This window comes from Aptenodytes patagonicus, chromosome 5, assembly GCF_965638725.1.
Source record: "Aptenodytes patagonicus chromosome 5, bAptPat1.pri.cur, whole genome shotgun sequence".
NCBI classification, from domain to species: domain Eukaryota; kingdom Metazoa; phylum Chordata; class Aves; order Sphenisciformes; family Spheniscidae; genus Aptenodytes; species Aptenodytes patagonicus.
Genome location: NC_134953.1, coordinates 37,613,821 through 37,636,733, shown reverse-complemented (window position 1 = coordinate 37,636,733; position 22,913 = coordinate 37,613,821). Strand labels below are relative to the sequence as shown.

The following is a 22,913-nucleotide window of genomic DNA, read 5'->3' as shown; positions in this document are numbered from 1 at the left end:
TTTGTAATGAATTGTTACTTCAGATTTCAGAAGAAAGTGACTGACTCCCCTGACACGATACTTAAGAATGGGTTGAACAACAGATACTGTGTGTTGGAAGTCAGCGTAATACAGAGAAGCGGAAGTGACCCTGAGAAACACTTGACAATTACAGCATCTCAGTCCCTAGAAGATACAGAACTGTGCATTCTTAGGAATGGCTGGTAATCCATACAAAAATGTAGAAGTTTGGAAAGAGGATGAAATATTGGATTAAGTCACTTTTCTTTGTGTTTCCTTTGAGATGAGTTTTACTCTCTTAAAAGTAATAAGAAATCCTGAAATGACCTTTATCTAATGTAATATTGTCAGTATATTAGCATAATGGATTTTCATCTTGAGAGAGCTCCTGTCGTGTAACTTGTGTTGAGTGGATATTGCTATCTTAAAGTTTTAATTTGTCTCTGTACTAACAAACAGCAAGACAATAAGCTCTAAGCAGGGTATTTTGTTTAAGTGTTGTCTTGCAACAATTAGAAGTGTTCTAAATGATGTACCCTCATTGTCCATATAAATGTACAAAGTTATGTCTGTAAAACATGAGGTTTTATACAGTCTGTTAAAATCACCTTAGCTTGAGCTCTGCCGCAAGTTTTTTTTCAAGTGTGAATCAGTGAGGATTCTAATTTAGGTGTTTGTTCATTGTATGGTATGTTACAGAAGACTAGCTTAGTCTTTTGAAACATACAGGCATGCACATGCTATTTGGCACTGCTTTTCATTTTCCGTGCAAGCCTGAAAGATGGAAGAAAAGAAGTCTAAGACTCCATTTCTTGGAGGAGCAAGTATAAAAGATCTTGAACCCTCAAACTTCTAAAAATAGTTTTAGATTTTTCTGAGTTTCTGAAACAAGTAGAATTGCTAAGTAAAAAGGTAGATCTCATGTAATGAAAAAGTGCAGTATGCCGGTATAAAACATAACGATACTGAAATGGCTTAATACATGGATCTGGAATGACTTGAAGTCAACAGGATTTCTCTACATGCAGGCTGTCCTGACGCATGATCCAATACTCAAAATTATTGAAGTTTTGTCAGTAAAAATTCCTTTATTAATTTTCAAAATTTTAGATCAACTTAAAAAAGAATCACAATAATCTCCTGTTTTGAAGTATATTGAATCTGATACATTAATGTATAATTTCTAATATGTGGTGTCCTTAGCTTGCAAATTTTTGTTCAAATGTATTACGTTATAGGGAGTCTGTTCCGGTTGTTCCAGGAGACATCATTCATTTGGAAGGGGAGTGTAGCTCCAGTACCTGGATAATAAATGAACAGTCTGGATACCTGGTTCTTTACCCAGATCTGCTGCTTTCTGGCACTACGGTGTCAAATAGTATTCGATGTATGAGACAAGCAGTGCTGAGTGAAAGGTTTAGGGTAAGTGTTAATTCTAGAGCATCAAGCCTATCAATGGGTTACTGTTTCACTGAGACTAGTGGTTTAGCTCTGTTAAAATTGGCTGAGATGCTGTATTGCAAAATGTCGTTATTAGCTATTCATAATGTTCACAACACAGAATAATTTAGAATGGAAACTGCCTGTCTCTGGCTGAGCTTCTTGTGGTTTTTTTGAGAATTCTGGCTAAAATAATCCTATATTCTTAATATAATTAATGGGACAAAGAAATGGTCTTCCTGCTTAAAATTCTGGCAACTTCTTTGATAATCTGTTGCCACATTTTGTGTGGATATGAATCCTCTGTGAGGGATGTGCCTCTTGCGGCCATATGAAAACATAACCACACTTGGCCAAGTTAAAAGCCTCTGCAAAAGCAGCCCATTCAGTTAAGACTTTCTTAATACCCTATGAGAAGCAGGCTTTAACTCAAGATGAAGCTGGAATATATGTGTACTGTAATTGGGGTTTGTGTGTGCTAACTCTGGAATCTGAATGTAGCTGTTGGAATTTGGAAAGAGGAAAGGTTTCTTGCGGTGTCCTTGCTGATATGTGGATTCAGCTGAGGAAAACTTACAGACATGGTGGGAGTATAAGTCCAAATGGGCAAGGGAACTGGAATGGAGTGGTAAACAGCCACTGGGAGCCAGTGACTGAAACAAGAAATTTCAGTACAGGGTGAGATGGTGTCAGGCCTTCATAAAAGGAGTAATAGGAATAAACTAATCATTTGGGAGTCCTGAGTCCAGGATAACACTGCCCTCCAGTTGTGAGTGGAACCCACACATGCCAGGTCTGTAAAAGATATCAGCAAGTACTTAAAAACCATACTGATTAGATTTCCAGTTGTTTGCTGGTGGCTCATGCAGAGGTCACAACTTACTACCACTTTCAATTCTTATGAGTCAACAGAGCCCAGTCCTGATGATGGTTAGATGGGTTTCTGAGCCATTCTGGTGTTACTTGGAATAATTTCGTGTGAGTTGGTAAAGCACAGGAAACTGCTTCATGCAAAAAATAGTATCTGTAAGATTGTAAAGGTAAGTATTTGCATTAGGAAATACTGCTATTAATACTGCCCACAGGCAAAACTTGCTCAAAATTAATTTTAATCTGTGCCTTTGTTTCTCACCTGTCAATCACATAGGGATTGTATCCTAACATTATCAGGGTTGGGTTAAAAATGAGAGATAAAGCAATAGGAGAGACACATTTCAATTTGGCTGTTTTCACAGTCAGGTTTGAATAGGTATTAATTAGTGAGGTGAAAACTCTAATGATCTTGCAATGAAATAAGTGCAGTTCATTGTGCAGCAAATAAAAAATTTTATAGAAAAGTTTGCATGAAGTGGGCATGAATCTTCATTCATATATATATATATATATATTCTATAACATCTGTTGCAGGGCTTCGAGTCTGGTTCACGCCAAACACTCATTGGTACAATTCTTCATGAAATTTTTCAACAATCGGTAACAAATAACTTGGCACAAGAAAAAGTTGAAGAACTAGCGAATAAAATTGTATATGGACAAAATTATCTCAAAGAAATGTAAGTAATCTTTTTATGTTTGGAAGACAGGGTAGGAACATTTGAACTAGCAGATAAATTTCTACTTTTAAAAAATGTAGCACTAGTATCGGAAGAACATTCTGCCAAATGACTTTGCTTAATGAAACTTTGGTATCTTTTAGTAAAATATTTCCCTGTTTCATAATGTAATTTAATTTGCCTGCCCTGCTGAGCTAATTCTGTAGGTCTGAATTATGCTTCTGGAGTAACTGTAGCTGTGGGTTTTTTTTCTTTCAGGCCAAGCAGGTTGGAGTGTTTGTGCCTGTAATGTTAGATTTCCAGGCATCTCCCAAAGCTGGGTTAAATGTGATGAACATAATTCATTTTGGTCCTCGGAAGATGAACTAGAAACTTGTGACTGACCAAGCATTGAGATGTCTGATATTTTCATATTCTTTATCAGGTTACTTAATGGCTCAGTTGTTAGAGGACCTTTAACTTATTTTCTCTGCAAAGCTGATAGAAATACTAGCATAATAAATAGTCTTCATATTTCCATAATAAAATTATGAGGTGAATGGCAGTCAGTTTTAAGATTTTACTGCAGACTTGATTAAAATAAAATTCAAGTCACGTAAAAATACTATTATATCTAGAATATTTTAAGTAGTATGTTGGTCAATGTCAGTATCTGTTAGCTCCACGAGTTGGAAGTTAAAATTGTTACAAGAGTTATTACTCTAGTTGTGTTATGAAGGTGGATATTTTAAATTGTGACTGCTAAGATTACTTAAAGGCTTTTGAGTCACACTGGGCCTCTGTTTGAAACCATTGATCTGTGATTCTTCTTTGCATGTGTAGGCTACTATTTATTGGGATTGAAAAGTAAGTTACATAAAAGTCTGCTGGCTGTGGTCATTTGCACTTGTATGAACCTTTTTGTGTAAAACCCACTTGTGTTTCGCTGTTGCTGTAGAATAATGACATTATTTCCAGTGAATGCCAGCATTGAATTATCTAATGCCACATAATTAGGTTCTGTCTAATGAGACTTCTGCTTTCTTGTATTTGTAACTGTAGCAACTGAAGAGGATCATGATTCCTTTCCAATTAAAATGGTCTGAAGCCTGTCAAAATGTATATGAAGAACAAGTAGCAGATCAGTGTATTCAGACAAAAAGCAAATGGTCTTTCTTAAATTTTTTTTTTAGTGTTTTCAATTTTGCATAAACCATAGGAATAGCCACTTTTAAATGCATGAGTCTGGTACTCCTTTCTTGCAGTCTATTAGTTCTGTTTCATCACATCTACCATGCTGCTGCCTTCCTTGTGCTACACCTGTCGTTTCAAAAGTTACATCAGAAACGAACATAGTGTATTCTGTCTCTTGTAATGGATGTTCAGTTATAGTTTTAGGAAGTAATGGAGTTGAACCTTAATGAATCTCTCACTATCTACAATTTATAGATGTTTATTCAAACTTGACAGTTATTTCCATTAATCTTGTTATTTCCATTAATCTTGTTATTTCTTGAGGCAAAATCTTGTTAGTACCAGCAGCAAGTCTAATTTCTGTCTCCTTAATGTGCATGGCTTTATTTTTTAGGTATCACTTAAATCTGAAACAAACAGAAATCATGCAGGAAGTGGAAGAATATTTGCCATCATTTTTTAAATGGGCGGAAGACTTCATGCACAATCCAGCTAACCAAAATAAAATTCAACTAAAACTGTAAGAAACCAGAATTAAAAGTTAAAACCATTCTAAGCTGTATATCTTGTTTGGTTCACTTTTAATTTTTAGAACAGCGCTTTTTATGCAAATCTGTTCAGTGATATGGAGCTAATTTGTGGCCTCACTGCCAAAATAGCTAATCTTGAGAGCTGCATGTTTAGCTGCCACTGTGAGTACTGGGGAAGACATTAAGACTGAGGGTGAACTGACATAAAAATCTTATTGATCTTAAAATCCTTGTAAACAGTGTGGTACAAAGTAGAAATATTCGTAATTAGAAAAGCAAGCATGTTTGATCTACTAAGCTAGAAGTTACTGTAAATATGTGCAAGACTACAAAGCAGAATGTGAAACTATTTATTAATCAAATGTAATTCTTCACTAATGTCGTGGTTACCCCCAGATAACAGTTTATCAGTGAAATGGTGATTTTACTCAACTGCTGCTGAGCTCTTCTTGTCTATGGCTTCTTGCTGTTAATGGTAATAGCCATAGGGTGTTAAAGTTTCAGCGAAATGGCAGGTCTGAGTAAAATCTGTATGCTACTTTCCAGTGTATATCGTTAAACTTTTTGAAGAAACAAAATGTTTTAGAGTGTGGTTATTCAGAAAAGACCAAAAACTATTAAAAACAGTTTAAGATTCTTTTTTAACTTTGATATTTAGGTGAATAGCAAAACTACATGCCAATGTGCAATTTAAAGTAACTTTCTGATATGCTTCCTCTGTTAATGGGAAGATCATTTGAGTGAGACTCGATAAAGTTAGTGCCTAAAGAGTGCCTATAATGCAAAAATATTAAATATTTAATTGCAACACATTTTAATATTTTAATATTAAGAATTAAGGGAAATTGTAACTTCCGACTTAATTTTCTTCCTAGGTCAAGTGGTGAAAAAACAGAAGATTTATCTTCTAAGATAGAGATTGTAGATATCGTAGACATTGAAGAGTCTATCTGGTCTCCCAGGTTTGGGTTGAAGGGAAAGATTGATGTTACAGCCAGGGTGAAAATCCATCGCCAGTCTGGAGTACAGTCTAGGATAATGCCATTAGAGCTCAAGTCTGGCAAGGAATCTAACTCCATAGAGCACAGAAGTCAGGTATAAAAACCAAATGTCTAATTTCACTATTTGTGGCTACGTATACTTTTTTATTTTATTAGATGACCTATTTTGTCTTATGAATGTGAAACGCTTTGTTTGTATGTGAGATAATCTAGATTTATGGATGGCTGATCCTGGCATGCCCAAGCTGCTGATATAAAATGAAAGTGAACTGAGGAGTGAGAAGTGTATACATTTACTTCCTGCAAACACATAGTTTCTATCCTGAAATATCTATTCTTTAGTCTCTTCTTACTACATTCAAGTATTAGGCTGAGGCAAACTGCTTCAGGAATTAGTGTCGTACATCTTTCCAGATAGCTGGTCTGATCCAGAGGTAGTAGCCTTGTATAAGCTTTTGTTAAGGAAGATGCTTTTTAATTGAAATCCTTGGTTAGGTGCTTACTACTTATGGCTTCTAGATTACTTGTGATAGTAATGGCTGCTTAACCATATAAATTACAGAAAAACCTAAATACAGCTTATAATGTATTTTGTTTTTAATACATTGTAATAAGTTTATATATATATATATCATGTTTGCAGGTTATTCTGTATACATTGTTGAATTTAGAACGGAGAGTAGATCCTGAAGCTGGATTTCTTATTTATCTTAAAACTGGTACTATGTACCCTGTTTCTGGAGCTCGCATGGACCGAAGAGGTAAAGTTGTTCCCCTTCCCCAGAAACCATAAGTACCTTAATTAAAATGATAGTTTTAGTAATAGTTGTAAGGTTTACTCTCATGAACATATCTGTACTTAGAGATGTATCACTTGTTATAATGTTACTAATTCCAATAAGCTTATGTTAAAAATTGTTTTATTAATATTCCACTAGGACTTTGCTATATGAATACTCACTTCTTAGTTGACTAAAAAGTTGATGGCTACTTTTGAGTTAGAAATTATTATAAACCCCAAAACATCATCTTAGTTTATTCTTCTCTTGACAGAATTAATGAAGTTAAGAAACCATCTGGCCTTCTACTTAACACACAGTACATATAAATCTGCCGTGGGAAGGCAGCAATCACAGCTTGCTGCTTTGCCTCCTGTAATTGATGACAGTCAAGCCTGTAAATATTGCTCCCAAATACACAATTGCTCTCTATACAGCAGGTAAAAAAAAAAAAGTTTGACTTGTATTTTTAAATAAGCTTGAATAATTGTAGCTGTTGAGATTGTGATTTCATTTTTGTGGTTGACGGTTTCTTATTTCTTCATTGAGGACTCTTGCACCCCAAAAGAATATTCCATAGACCCCACTGCAACTTTTATAGTGTAAGTCCCTGATCTTGCAGAGACCTGATGTGTTTGCTCAGGTACGCTTTCTGCAAGACAAAATCTGAGATAAGTCTCAACAAAATACTTGATGACGATAACATTTCTGTTATATTTAAGTTAATAATTATGATTTTAAAAACCTATATTCTTGCAACTCTTTGAAATGGGCAGTCTTTTGAGGCTGAATTATGGCTGGACAACAACTCTTTCACTTTGGCTCTGTAGAAGATTGTTTCCCTGTAGGGTATCACACAAGTGATGATACATTGATACTAGTCTGCTGAAGTGTTACGGCATCTCCTGTTAAAGAGAAGCCATGAGCAAATATTTGATAAATTTTCACATAAAGTTATTTAATTGTTTTAAAAACTGTTATAAATTTTAGTCTTGTCTTTATGCCGCATAAAACCCAGAAACATAATTGTATACTGAAGAGATGAAATGAGATATGTTAGAACAGGAGAGCTTTTGGGGTGATCTTGTGTAAATATAATGCCTGATTGTTTTTGAAATTGTAGGGGTAAAAGTGTATGTTGAGGGAGTTAGCTTTGCGGGCATACATGATTTGTTTTTGTAAACTAGTTTTTGTGAAATATTACTTCTAATATTCAGTTGTTACAGCAACAGGTTTATTACTAACTGGGTAGCTATTCACTTCTGAGCTAACTTTTTTCTCTTTGGTTGCATTTTGTATATGTGATTAGGTATAATGTCTATTGATATTTAGTTTTGAGATAAATTGACTTGAAGCCTGCTTGTGTATTAACTGTTAAATCCCCTTCGCTTAGCTAAATCTCAATATAGTATTCATATGTTACAAAAAAAGGAATAAAAGATCAACTATCTAAATGTATATGGTACTATTCTTGAAATGTCTTTAATTGGTCTTTGGCTAACTTATTGTCCTTAACAATTCAAAATCATAGAGATGATGTAAAGTTACTGATATGTGGTTGTTCATATGAACAAAGGATGCAGATTCAACTTTATTTCAGTGATGATAGATTAATCTATCTGCTGTGTTACAGTATATATTTAGATTGGCATTATGTACATTTTGACTTGCAAGAAAAAAAGATACAAGTTGACTCTTTCCTGTGTTTGGTTCTACTCCTAGAGCTGTAGAACAAAAGATGGCCAGTGTGTCTTTTCCTCCTGCTTTGGTACCCATTATTGAAAGAGAGACCCAGCACCTGAAACCCTCCCATTTAGAGTATTTCAGCCTGTGGTATCTAATGTTAACCTTGGAGCTGCAAAGTGGAGAGGGTAAAAAAGGATATAAAAATATATGGATGGTACCTTCTTTGGAAAGGTAAGATGTAATTTCTAACCTGGTACAAATGATGCTTCCTTCAGTAACTGGACATGAGGCATTATCAACTTGTGTTTTCAGTACAAGGAAAACTAGATGTTTTCTAGTGCTTGTAGAAATAGTCAAATATGCTTCTTGCAAGGTAGTTTTTTTGTGAGAGGTGACTTAGTGGAAACATTAGCCTACTAGATTTGTTGGGTTTGTGTTTGCAATATGATATTTATTTTTTGTTGTTGTTAAGTCACACGTAGGAAGCAGCAAGCTGCAGCCTTGGTCTTCAGAAGCAAAAGTGGTATAATTGTTTCGTTTGTCTCTGTGGGCTGAGGCTGGGTGCTGACTGTGAGCCCAGCTCATTGCTCTGGTTTCCTGAGGGTTTACTTGTCAAACAATGATGAGTTTTAGACCATACTCCTAGGTGTGGCTATGAACGTGGATAAAAGCAGACTAAGGGCTCTTGTTGGCTGAAGTAGCGTGTACATCACCTAGTCCAGCAGCTGTGGAAAAAATAATTGGCGGTTTGTAGGCCCACTTCAATGCATCTGTAGAAGTGAAATGTAGCTGAGTTGTTTTAAGTGAAACAAGCAACTCCTTAAGCAAGTATGGAACATCTTAGTGAAGTGGATCCATACATTTCAGTATTCGTTCTTTAACAGGAAATTATAGATAACTTTAGCCTAAATATCAGAGTCTGTTCTTGGAACAAGTGCAAGGGTTCTCCATATTTTTACAATCCTTTTCTGGTCAAAGTGGCTATTGTAAAGCGACTGTTTAATCTTCCTGGTTCTTACTGTGTGTGTTTGGGTTGTTATTTTTTTTGTTGTTTTGAGGATTTTTGGGTTTTGTTAGCATGTTTTGGTTTTGGTGGTTGGTTGTGGGTGGTGTGGTTTTTTTACTTGCGGGGTTTTTTAAATATTTCTCTTACTGAGAGGATCTTAATATTAAAATACATTTTTTTTTTTTCTTCCTAATATCTTCACAGAGAGAAGGCTGGAGATTGTGTTGGAAACATGATCAGAATTGATCAAGTGCAGGAAATTTCCGAGGGACAGTTTCTACATTGTTTCCAACATAAAAATGGTGCCATACCTAGAACAAACCTATTGGTTGGTGATAGAGTGGTTGTGAGTGGAGAAGAACATGGTTTACTTGGTTTGGCTACTGGTTATGTTAGAGAAGTCAGTGTGACAAAAGTCTCCTGTTTGTTGGGCAGGTAATAGAACAAAAGGGAAAATATCTGTTTGTAGACACTATGGTACTGGCTTCAGGAGGGGTACTTCTAGGTGTCCAAAAAGCTCTGATATGGTCTGACTTTTCTTGCTGGGCTTGGGGAAGTACCCTTTGGAAATTCTTTTATCTTGATTGAAAATGTCAATACTTAGTCAGTGTATATGCCTGCCTATTTAACTAGGTTGTTCGAATAAAAGTATGCTTGCAAACTCCATTTATTTATGCCTCTAACATGAGACTATATGGATACTGTGATTAATATGTTAATAGTAACTTTCATTATTCAGACTATATTGCCTTTAAATTGGGCTCTGATCATGTTTTATTTAAATCAGTAGTGTTTCTTCTAACTATTGCTTCACTCTGCGAGGTATCACTTAACACTTAGTAGTAAGTCTTTAATCATCAACATACTGCTTGTAAACAGAATTATTTTGTCCATGGCACTGTCACCCTTCAGGAATTTGTCAAAGCTCCCCAAGAACACCATATTTAGGTTGGATCACGAAGAAGGAGATTTTGGTATGGGAGTCCCCTTTGCAAACCTTTCTAAATTGATGAAAGATTCCCCAGTCAGGTATGAAAAATCAAATTAATTTCACACTTTAAATATTTTCAGATAAAGTTTCTCAACTGGTGACTCTTGATTCTTGTTTTTTTATCCACAGTGAAAGGCTCCGCAACTTGATAATTGACTTCCACAAACCACGTTTTATTCAGCATTTGAGCTCTGTCCTTCCTCCAGAAGCAAAGGAAACTGTTGCAAATATTTTAAAGGGTACAATGTGGTTTTTGCAAAAATCCTCTGTTTAGTAGTATGCCTCTATAGCCAAAGCATTTATCACACTAAATATAAGGGTATCTTCCTATTTTGGGGTCTAGTGATAGTTTTCAGCTTAAAAATTTAAAACAAGTTCTTACCTTGCATGTCTTCCTGTGATTAAATTAGTCATAAACTGGTTGGAAGACATGACCAGGTATTTGATTAGAACTTTATTTTACTTTTATTAGTTGCTGCAGCTTGCAGTTTCAAACAAAGCACCATATGACTACCTCTCTAACCTTTACAAAAGGAAGGAACAGGGAGCAGGGAAGGCTCTTGGGATAGAGGAAGCAGACTTTGAGGGAATGGAAGGAGATGAGCTTTTGTGTAAGCATTCACTTGTATGATCACTCTTGCTGACCGTTGGCTGCTCTGTAGTGTGTTATGCTTTGTGGTACTTTTTTTTTTTTAAAAAAAAACAAAATTTCTTTAGGTATTTGGCAGTGTCTAGTTCAGTGAAAATACTTCATTGTTCTATGACAGACTTGTCTGTGAAAACAGAAATTTAACAGTATTCTCTCAGAGCAAATAGAACTTCTTATAAAAACTCAGTCTGAAGACTGAAAGATGTGCCTTGTTGCTTTGAGCACTACTTCAAATAAGAATTTTGTCCAGCTTCCTGGCAAACTGCTGAAAGGGTAGAAAATGAGAGGAAGGCAGTTATTCTGAAACTCAAGAATGACTGATTAAGAAGTACTGGAAGATAGGGAGAACAGTGTCTTCCCGTATATTTTGTTTACAGAAAGGCACCGATAAACCTGGACATTTTCTTATTTTTTTGCTTGAGCTTTGCCTAGTCCGAATAGCTGGAACGTGCTGCCTATTTGCACCTGACTGGGGAAAAGCAGCTCAGATGGAATGTTTCTTCTAATCAAGATGATGCTATATGTGCAGTTCATTTCCCTTTGCTGTGAGCCATGTATTTGAACATGAAAGTGGGTATGATAAAATAGAGATGCCCATACAAGATATCATATGGAGGTGGTCAGTTAGGATATTAGGAAAAAAGTCACAAAAGGTCTAAGAATAAAGATGTCTCCAGTGATTTATTTCTAGGACTGTAGTGCAGACCGTGTATTCCTTGTCTGTGTACTATGTTTAATATCATTACTTCATTAGAACCTACAGACATACTCTGCTCAATTCTTTTCTTTAAGGGCTTTAGTGGAGGAGGAAACTATAGTTTTGTTTTATTAACTTTAGTAATTATTACAATGATTATGAAGTATAGACATTTAGTTTTTATTTTTCTTCTTTAAAGGTCTGAATAAGCCTCAGAAACAGGCAATGAAACAAGTACTACTTTCAAAAGACTACACACTTATTGTGGGTATGCCTGGAACAGGAAAAACTACTACAATCTGCGCTCTAGTAAGATCATGTACCTTGATGTTTAAATTTTTTTGGTGAGATTTGGAGGAGAGCATTAAACAAACTGTGTATAAAGCATACTGTCCAAAATTAATTGTCATGACTTAGTCTACTGGTATCTCCATAATTTCAAAGAATAAAACATTTATTTTAGTTAAGAACTTATATTTGGTAGAACTAAAAATGTATTTTGGGGAGCAGGATTCTCTTTTGCTTGTGTAGAAATACACATGAGAGGGAGCAGATTGAAGTGTGATATTTAATCACTTCTGTGACACTTTAATGTTAAAATTCTTTGGCCCCAAATGTCAGCAAGTCCTCAAATCCTGAGTTACAGCTCAAAAATAGGGACTCCTTGGGGAAGTCAGTAATTTGTCCATCGTAAGCTGTATAATCCCACAGTGCTGAAGCTATGTGCAGCCTGGTAGCCATCTCCTCTAGTTGGTGGTTCTCTTTCCCCAGGAATGGGCTGTAGGAGCATACTGGATTCAGGCTGTGGGCTGAATGAGTTTTTCTTGAAATAGCAGTGCCATCTCACTTCCAGTTGTCATCAACTCATGGGGAAAGAGGAGGCTGGAGAGCAAGCAGCTGCTGCTATTATCAGATCAGCTCATTCTACTGAATCTGTTGCGGCTAAATTGTCATGGAGAACAGTGTTTGTGGGAATGGACTGCATGACTTGTTCTTACAGTGGGGATCTCTAGAGTGCAGTTCCTTCTTTTCAGTGCAGTTTGGAGTGTGCATGGATGTTCTTAGCTCTCGCTGTTTGCAGCATGCATAGTAAGCCTGCTGTTTATGAGAACCATCAGGTCTGTTGCCCATGTTGCTTTGACAATAGCTAACTGGCAGATCTGGCCAGAAAGACTGATATAAATGAAATCATACTTGTTATTGGCTTCCTCTGAAACTTCTTGGGTTTTTTTACCCAGTCAAACATGGGATTGCTGATTCTTATATGAAAACTAATATTTTTTTTTATTTTCTTTCCCTTTTCCACTCATTAGGTGAGAATTCTTTCTGCTTGTGGCTTCAGTGTTCTTCTGACTAGTTTTACACACACTGCTGTAGACAATATCCTGCTAAAGCTAGCCAAATTCAAAGTTGGTTTCTTGCGCTTGGGGCGAGCTCAGAAAGTTCATCCAGATATTCGGAAATTTACAGAAGAAGAAATTTGCAGGTCCAAATCAATTAAATCTGTAATGGATTTGGAAGAGGTCTATAACAGTCAGGTGAGAAAAGTGCTTTTGCTAGCCCTGCAAAATATTAAGGATAATTACAATTAGTATTCTGGTTGTTCAGATGCTGCAGAGAAGGAACTCATCCCGGGGTGTGTTACTGGTGTGAGAAATCTGAGCTGAAAAAGATACTCAATTTCTGCATTACTTCAATTTCTTTATAGCCAATAATGACCAATATTAACACTCTGAAAGTTGAAAATTATGTTTTTTAATGTCTACATAAAATAACTAAGCATTATAAGTAATAATTCCCAAAGACTCCAGTGCTTTTATCTGAGATCTTGTGTTGGATTGTTTACATATATATCCTCTCCTAAAGTGGTCTCTCCTAAAGTGTGGTTCCTTGACAAATTTATCTGTTAAGGGGGTGGTGATTAACTGCTGCAGCCTCCTCTGTCTTTATTCACATATCGTTCCTGTTTGTCCCCTTTTCCCCTCCCACTTGTGCTAGTTGTGCCATTTGTACAATCAGAGGATGAGGAAGTGTAAGAGTGGTGTGCTGTGGAGCTGATCTGGTCAAACACTAATTTTTTGATTGAAAGATTAGTGCTGCCTGTGTGAATGTTAATGCAAAGGACCATAATGGGAGCTGGGTAAACTGAGTCAGTGGCAGCTTTAAATTAAATTTGTTGAAAGAACGAAGCTTCATGGTAGTTAGAGTAAATGCCAACATTGCAAAAGCCACCATTTACTTTGTTGTTGATGGGCACTGCAGGGAAATGATTGAAGTCATAAGGGAAGTGACTTAACGTTTCATATTTTAGTCATTTCAGATTGCAGTGAAAGCACAGGGGTGGGAAGAACTGTGTGGCTGTTGTTTTATCTTTTTGGAATTAAAAAAACAAAACAAACCACCATTTTCTAAGGTAGTTGTTTCAGCACACTCCATGAATTGTATATGCATAGAACCTGATATCACTCTGAACACATGGCAGGAGTGAGTTATTTACTACAGCCTGTTCTAAAGCTGTTTTTTGTTTGTCATTTGCAATCGATGCAAGAATATGTGAGGCCAATATGTATGCAAGGTGTGCTGTTCTGACTTCAAGGATTAACAATTTGATTTATTTTATCTTACCTTTTAGTTTAGTTTAATGGGAAAGATTTTTTCTCTTAACCTGGAAAATGTAGTGCTAAAGAACGTAAGATGTATCTTATCCTTAAAGTGTGTCTCAATTTTCAGCCAGTGGTAGCAACGTCTTGCATGGGAGTAAATCACCCCATCTTTGTTCGGAAGCAATTTGATTTCTGTATAGTTGATGAAGCTTCCCAAATAAGCCAGCTCATCTGTCTGGGCCCGTTATTCTGCTCCAAAAGGTTTGTGCTGGTAGGGGATCATCAGCAGCTGCCTCCACTTGTACTGAATGCAGAAGCAAGGTAAGATAAAATGCTGCTGGACAATTATTAGTAACATGAATTCTGGGAAGGCTCTTGCAATATTTTGCCTGACACATTTTGGGTTTTTTGTTGTTTGTTTGTTTTGTAACAGAGATCTTGGCATGAGTGAAAGCTTATTTAAAAGGCTGGAACAAAACCAAAATGCTGTTGTCCAATTAACTGTGCAATACAGAATGAATAGGTATTTTAAACTTTTATTTATTACGTTGAGGTTTTTAATGTGGGATTGAAACTGCAAGATTTAATGCCTTTTCTTGTTTTTTAAATCTTTAGTAAAATTATGTCACTGAGTAACATGTTAGTGTATGAAGGCAAACTGGAATGTGGCTCAGAGAAGGTGTCAAATGCCACTGTTAACTTGCCCAACCTAAAAAAAATGAAACTGGAGCTTGCAGATGCTTCAAAAACATGGTTGAAAGAAGTACTTGATCCAGACACGCCTGTGTGTTTTCTGAACACAGAGAAGGTAAAGTTCATTATGTTCTCCTTTCAAAACTGTATTTTTTGATGCAAGTTCTCAATACAGTCAACATGTAAAACTTCATACAGCTTAGGTAGGGTAAAATACTTAACTTCACAAAATGGTTTTCTAGTTATATGTAAAATGTACAACATACAAAAATGTTGTTAGTATAGCTGATCAACTGGGGTGGTGCAGCTACTGCTGGAAACATTGCATCTAAGAGCAGCTGAAAAGTTTAATTCAGATAATATTTCAGAAAATATTGAATGTACTATGAACTTTGTTCTCATGTACAGAATGTAACTCAGTGTGTAGCCATATTTGATGCCCTTGCAACCATAGAATGACCTCATTTCCAGCAGCTGACGGTCAGTGGTGTCTAAGCTGTGTGCCAGTGGCAGGAATAATTGTAATTCTCCATTGAATTTTGCAGACATTCTATACACTGAAGTGTGAGGGAGGAGTAAATTGGTTTAGGTGTGTCCTTTCATAGAGACTCAGATTTTTGCCAGAACAATTAAACTAGAATGGATAAGAATTATGCAGAGAAACTGACTTCTAGGCAAAATGAAGAAGAGTTCAAATGCATGTGGAAAAAGATTAAAAAATTAGTACATATTTGTGGTCTGTAGTACTTGCTGTCACTGTAGTTAGTGACTGGATTGTGAGGACTTGAGTATCTTCTCTAACAGGTTTTATGTTGATTCCTATTAATGCTGTGTTTTGCCAATAATTGTATCAACTGATGATCTTTTATGCTGACGCTGGAAAGAACTCCCCAATCTTTCTGTGCTCTCCAGGACATTCTACAGGATTCAAAATTTTTTTATAACAATTCTGATAGAATGTCTTCAGTGATCTAAAGCGAAACAAGTGTTTACTTTAGTGACTTAAAGAAACTTCTAAAAATGCCTGAACTGAACAGGAGGACCTTTTCCAGGAATGCCTCAATAACTGCTGTTCCTTTCACAGAAAAGCAGACAACTGGTCCCAGGAAAGAGGTTTGTTCCAATAGGAAACTGGCAGATACACTGTTAATCTATTAATCGGACCAAAATTGGTAATGTGAAAGCTAGAGTTTCTGTTCCATTTCAATTTTTTTCTTCCCTAGAAAGCCCGTCTTGAGTATAAGACAGCTGTTCTGTTTGTAGAACTAGCAGGAAACTTCAACTTTCCAAAATACTCTTGGTTTTGTCGAGACATTAGGCAATGTCATACCTCTTTTTGGACTTCCTGTCAAAACTCCATGTATTGTGGTAGTCAGAGAGGAAACAAAAAAAAAAAGGACACCCCCCCCAACCCACCCACCCCTCCCCAAACACAAAACCAAACAAAACCAGCATTTATTTTTGTTTTCTTTTGACTTTATAGTGTTTTTTTCCCTGTATACTGTTGTTCATAGTGTAACCAAGAAAAGCTTCTGAAGAAACATACTTGGGGGGATACAAAAGGGGAGAAAGGAGAGGAAAAAATATCATATGACACCACCAGGAAGCTTGCATTTATTATGCTTACTTTCTAAAAAAAGAAAAAAGCCTCTATTGTTTTCTGTTTAATAATGTGACATGTTTGTGACAGTAATTGGAAATCTATCTGTTCCTTTTCTGCCAAACCCTGTGTCAGTCTGCATTTCCTCTGACAGCTTGGATCTGAATGTTGAAAAATTATATCCTTGATTTAATACTAGTCTTCTGAGTAATTCTAGGCTAAAGTTGTTTGTTTGGGGTTTTTTTGGTGCGCTATGCAAACATAATAAATATAAATGTAAGCATGTGTTATCATAAGCATGACCTAGTTTTTAGAACTTTTTTCCCCTAAAATAGTTTTTGTATCGTTTTTGGCTATATTAATGCTAGTGTGGATAGAAACCAACTGTTCAGTAAAACAGTGCTTTTCTGCTTGAAGAAAACCTGAGCGCATACAAGTTTGGAGGCTACTTAGGTGTGATGTTTTCAGAATAGTGAATTTCAGAAAAACCCAAACAACCGAACAGCACAGCTATAACAGTATAGCTCTTAATTCAGTTGTGATACGACAGGTCATAACAGTTGGACTGAGTGCATGATGGCAGTGTAAAAACAAGTTAGCTTACAGTAAGTATTAAGCTGTGTAGCTGTTGGGACACGAGCTATGGAGAAACTGCTGTTTTGGAAAAGGCAATGGAGTCTTCTAAATATGAAGGAAAATATTTTCTGCTTCTATAATGTATGCAACATACTGAAAACACACTATGTTATGTAAAAGAAGCTTGGAGGACGTTGCAGAAAAACAGGATTCTTGCTGAAGTATGTAGTACCCTACTTAAGCAACACAATACAGACTACTTTTTTTGCATGTGGCTGGAATCCTAAAATAAACTTGTGGATGCAGTAGCCTACTACTAATATATATATGTGCTGCCTCGAGAAGACCGCTATATGGAGTTGCAGTAGTGTTGCATATGGGTTTGTCAATCTCTATTAGATTATTGTTTTGTTCATTTGCAGTGCTTTAGTGTGCTAGGCATTGAACATAGATTACACTTAATGAGCTACCCAGTCAGTTGAATTCCTGGATTTGTGAAGCTTTTGATGCATATTGTACACTGTCAGATTCTATACACGTGCAGTGGTACTGCTTTAGCAAGCAGATACCACTTAACCTGGAATACTCTTACAAATATTAACTATGTATTACTTTACCCTCATGTTAAACATTATAGTTATCTCCAGATTCAGCCATTCAGATGATATTGGGGTGGTTGTTCGGAGAAGTAAAACTAGTTGTGATAGGATTCTGAGAGTGTTGCTTTAAGTCAGACTATACCACCTCCCATTTTAAGTGGCAATGCTGTAATAAAGATTTAGAAGGAAAACTGAACAAAGTGGCATCTAAGAAAACAAAGTTGATGTATGTCACTAGTATCAGAGGCAAATAGTGGAATAGGTAAAGTAATAAATGGCAGTAAATAAGTAAGGCAGTAAATGGAATTCAGAGCCGGAAAGCAGTTTAGTGTATGCTCAGTTTTGGACTCTTTTTAAATAAAGAGGTTTGTTTCTTGACCCCAGATGTTTAGCTGCATGCCAGTTTACTAGAAGGATAACAAATTCACTGAAGGGACAAATTTATTGCTAATAATACTACTTAAACTGTAGAGAAGGCAAGAGCTAAGCAAAGAGAATAAATTATAAAACTGTGATACTGAAATGATAAGAGTTTACATTCTAAGCTTGTTCCTGACTTTTTGGTCTCATTCATACATGATGCAGGGAAAGGGAGTTAATAGTTAAGAAATGGTAAATTCAGTAAATACTTTTTTTTTTTAAATTTGGAAGTTAAATTTAATACTACCATTTTGCATAGTTCTTCCTGTAGTTTTAAATATGGGCTTTCAAACTTTAAGAAAAAAAATCCTTTCTGCCATGGAAATGGGGAAAATTCACTTTAAACATCATTGTATGGAAAGCCTTAAAACAAAAGTCCCATGTAAAATATAGTTTGCTCTCTTACCTTGTCAAGCTGGGAAATGTCAATTTTTTTTTTTTTTTCATATGATATGTATCGTGTGAACTGTAAAGTCAGATGACCAGGCTTTGGCCATTTCTAAAGGTGACTTGTTAGTACTAGAAACTCATTTCAGTAAATTGTTTCAACTTGTTTTGCAAATGCAGTATTCTGAAGTTACTTTACAGTATAGGCTCTTATACTCTGTAAAATTTAGCATTTAGCCTTATTTTTTTTATTAAGACTGTTACTATAAAACCACGTATAATACGGTGATTTAGGGATCAGAATATAGCATGCTATTATAGACAGCAAAAGTCATTATTTTCCGTTTATATTTTTAAAGGTCCCAGCACCAGAACATGCAGAAAAAGGTGGTGTAAGTAATGTGACAGAAGCTAAACTAGTACTCTTCCTCACATCCTTATTTATTAAGGTATCTTTTACTTTATTACATTGTTTGGAGGGACAGCTTTATAATTAATCATTTTTACATTGCTATAGTAATGGTGACTATATGCATTGGGTTATTCTTTGACGGATAACCTTAAGGATAAATTGAAAGTTGGCTATATGTCAGTACAGTGAGGAACTTGAGGTCTGCATTCAGTTCCCTGTCCCCTGCCGAGTTGGATTTGGGGTGCAAAAAAAGCCGGATGCCAAATTCTTTTAAGAGATGAAGACTTTCTTGTGAGGGAGGGGAGAGGATTTTCCTTTCTTCCTTATTTCATCCAGTTAATTTCAGGAGTAGTACAGACTAGGAGTTCTGAATGTTCACCTCACAGTTTGAGGAAGAAAGAAAAATGAGGATTTCAAGGATATCTGCCTTTGTGCATGGCTAAGACAAAGCACTGTTTTATTTAGTTAATACCAGTTATACCTAGAGTTCCACTGACAACTTAGTATAGATACAGTATCTTGCAGCACTGTTTTAAAAAAAAAAAAAAAAAAAAAATCCTTGAGGGTCTTCTGACAGTAATGAGTATCCCAAGCTAACTGCAGTGACAATTTTTTTTTCTTCTTTTCATTCAGGCCGGCTGTAAGCCTTCAGACATTGGCATTATATCGCCATACAGACATCAATTAAAAACAATTACTGATTTGATGGCAAAATTGAAGGAGAACAGAGTGGAAGTCAACACAGTAGACAAATACCAAGGAAGAGACAAAAGTATCATAATTGTATCTTTTGTTAGGAACAGTAATGATGAAAATGTAAGTTGGTCATGTTAACTTTCAGTCAATTTTAATAGTTAAAACACTCATTTTCAAAATACGTCTATCTACATTAAATTCTGAAATTTAAGTAGGAAAAATAAAAGCAAGTTACGTTTTATTTAACAGCTTGGCACCCTCCTGAAGGACTGGCGACGTCTTAATGTTGCTATCACAAGAGCCAAGCACAAACTAATCATGGTGGGCTGTGTTCCATCCCTGTGTCGCTATTCTCCTTTAGAGAAGCTACTCTGCCATTTGCAGTCTGAGGCAATGATATCCTTTTTCTCCATGCTGTTTTGTGAAAGGGGAAAGGTAAGATTGACTTACTGAGATTTGAGATAAGGATGGGAAGATCTTTGACTATTTAGGTTATACTCTTAACACTGGCAACATGGTACAAAATGTGCTAATTAAATATGCCGAAAATATACTTGAGCTCAAGCTAATAGATGGATTTAGAACCTTCACTGTCTTCAGAAGTAGAAAAAGTCCATGCTGATTTGCAAGTCAACTTTGACATAATTTTTTAATTTTGAGGCCAGAATTTTTAATGTTTAATACTTTTGCATTTTTTTCTGTGATCATCCTAGTTGCTTGGCATCTTAATGTCAGTGTGATTGTTTTCCTCAGAAGTACCATGCATTTAAACACATCTGGTGAGAGAATGGTTCATGAGTAGCGTTGCTAGAATGGAAAATGGTATAACTTTCAGATGACTTGTTAATTTTTTCTTTTTCTCTGGCCCTGTACAGAGTTTGATCTAGTTATGGCTGTTTCCACCTCCAATTTAAATAGGAAAGGCCTCATTAGCTGCTTTCTTTGTAAACACTGATACATATTCAAACAGGTTTTGTGTTTTTGTGAAAGCGATACGTTATCAAAATGCTTGAGACCTACTTCCTTAACTTGCTACATCTTCAATCTTCCAGCAGGGGCTCATGAAAGTATCCACAAGTGTTACATTTTATGATTGTGAAGATGGAGAGTTTTACAGGCATTTGTGTATTTTCTTCTGGTGCTGCTGAATGTAAATAACTGGTTAGTGGGGTATGAGTGCTGATGTGCACTGGTTAATCTGAATGAAGCCAAAACAGAAATCACATTTAATTATTTTAAAGGTTTCCTTTCAGTAAAATAACAGTACACATTTCTTTCTTTAAGCTGATTGTTAAGCTTGTTGTTTTAGTACCGGTGTACTTGTAACAAACCAGAAATACAAAGTGTTACATTCATTCAAATACTGGATAGCTACTTCAATATTCACTTTTATCTTGATAAGCAGTTGTCTGCATAAGTGAATGGGGAAACACTTGAGGCAGAGGGGTGGGACTAAACCAATGCTGCATTGAGTCATAGTTTTCTGGGCTCAGTTTGGTTTTAAAGACTTTAAAAGGTAGTTTACATACAGTAATTCCATTTGGTAGAATTCCTAATTAAGGTGGTGTGTTGTGCTGTTTGGAAAAAAAATAGGAAAAACTTGTTTCTCTTCTTCAAAGCCTCATGTTCTTCTTTAAAGTGTACTTCCGCTTTTTTAAATACTGAAGTCTTTTATATTTATATACATAATGTAATTAATCTCTTATGAAGATCTCTTGATGACTTTTCTAATCCCTTGATTTTGCATGCATCTGGGAGAAATGTGATGTTGATTCACTTAACTCCCTTTTATGAACTAAGGTATTGAGCAGACAAATCTCTTGAAGTGAAATGCCGCCCAGTTGAAAATCATAGTAAAACTCTGGTTTCAGTTTATCTGATCTATAGTCGTCGTCTTCTTCTTCAAAAAAAGAAATATTCCCAAGAAAGAGAACTAGAGATGCAGCTCGATGACTAAGAAGTTTACATGCTCAGGTTCTATTTTTTGTAAAGATGATAACATATGTACAATACAAAATATCCTTTACTTGACAGATCTGTTTTAGTTTCTTTATACTACCTCATACTCTAGACTATTACTGAGAAGTTTCTTTCCAAGACCGCTGGTGGAAACATCAAATTTTTTTGATTCTTCAAAATCATTAGTATTTGTTTTCTCTTGGATCAATGTCAAGTAGTTGTGTGCGTATAGTTGCAGACAAACTTCTAGATGTTAATTGTGGGCATTTTTACTCTTTTTTTTTAAACTGCTCCCTAACTTTTGTGATGTTTGAAATAATAAAAATTTGATGTTGGTTTTGTTATAGTTGTTTATACTTTTTTAATACTTTATATAATACAAATATTTTGAACAGTACAAAAATAATTTGAATAGTTGACAGGATACCCTCTTTTTCAGGTGAAAATACACACTTCATCAACTGTGTACGTGCTCTGGGTCTTTCAAAAGATAAAAATATGGTGAAACATACTCTTACTACAGTAGTGATTTCAGAATAACATATCCTTGTATAGAAAAGTTTTTTTCTTTCTGTGTTTAGGATCTATGTGTACAAAAGTCTTAAGATTTAGCTTATCTGTTTTCTTACACCAAATTGTGCTTATCCAGGAAATGATCTGCATGCTATTAAAAAGTTAATAAATAAATAAATTAGAAGTATTGCCATCCCTCCACAAAGTTGCATGAGAAACAGGCACAAGAGCAATCCCCTATTACCTTTTCTACTTCTCAAATGCGCCCTTTCTTCTTGTTGCATGGTAAAAACTGGATTGAGCAGAGACCTATGGATTAAACAATGTTTTGATCTGGTAGTCTCAAACAAAATTGAGATGTGATTCTCTAAAACAGTCTTGCATTCTAATGAATATATATATATCTCGAAAGAATATCTTGTAAAAGTAAAAAGAATCACTTTAAACCAGCTTTCTAGTGTAGAAATAGTCATTGATACTGCTGGAAAACATACAGACACAGGTTGAGCACTGCCTTAGTGCATTATGTGTTGCTGGGATTCTTAAAAAAACAAACAAAAACAAAACCAAAAAGGAAGTTGTTTTATGCCAGACTAGTAGGATCAGAGCCTGACTATTAGGACTGTTCAATGTTTAAAAGTATAGGTTCCTTTTTTCTTTTAAGAGGTGGGAATCACGGATGTAAGAAGCGGTCCTCTCACCATGGGCTGTGTTCTGTCCCTGTGCTGCCCCTGTCCTTTGGTCCTCCCTCCTTGCAGGCCCAGGCAGTGATACCCTTTTTCTCCATGTTGTTTTGTGTGTAGTCTCTGAAACTGGTGAAGCACATGTTTTTGTTCTACAGCTTGCTCATTAGCCTTTCTTAAGAAGGGAAGGGGAAGGAGGATGGTTTGGAATAATGACTAAAGCAAAGCACATTGTAGCACTTAAGGTGCAGTAAGCATAAACTGAGA

General features: G+C 35.8%; 1 protein-coding gene across 1 annotated transcript; it reads left to right on the top strand.

The window, feature by feature from the left end:
* Positions 1 to 6: 6 nt before the first annotated feature.
* DNA2 (DNA replication helicase/nuclease 2) lies at positions 7 to 20,677 on the top strand. The gene is made up of 20 exons (XM_076338022.1): positions 7 to 203; positions 1,239 to 1,422; positions 2,848 to 2,993; positions 4,561 to 4,686; positions 5,572 to 5,791; positions 6,341 to 6,458; positions 6,751 to 6,916; positions 8,199 to 8,393; positions 9,373 to 9,603; positions 10,081 to 10,197; positions 10,289 to 10,398; positions 11,705 to 11,814; positions 12,819 to 13,043; positions 14,236 to 14,429; positions 14,542 to 14,631; positions 14,724 to 14,916; positions 18,743 to 18,832; positions 19,429 to 19,611; positions 19,741 to 19,887; positions 20,528 to 20,677. The coding sequence occupies exons 1-20, from the start codon at positions 7 to 9 to the stop codon at positions 20,582 to 20,584; spliced, it is 3,099 nt and encodes a 1,032-aa protein (XP_076194137.1). The 3' UTR covers positions 20,585 to 20,677.
* The last annotated feature ends 2,236 nt before the right edge of the window (positions 20,678 to 22,913 follow it).

Bases quoted from the DNA above. Each gene is read 5' to 3' on its own strand.
- DNA2 (XM_076338022.1), top strand. From the start codon at position 7: ATGAATTGTTACTTCAGATTTCAGAAGAAAGTGACTGACTCCCCTGAC. The intron at 5,792-6,340 runs GTATAAAAACCA...TCATGTTTGCAG, and splicing joins CCATAGAGCACAGAAGTCAG to GTTATTCTGTATACATTGTT. The intron at 13,044-14,235 runs GTGAGAAAAGTG...CTCAATTTTCAG, and splicing joins AAGAGGTCTATAACAGTCAG to CCAGTGGTAGCAACGTCTTG.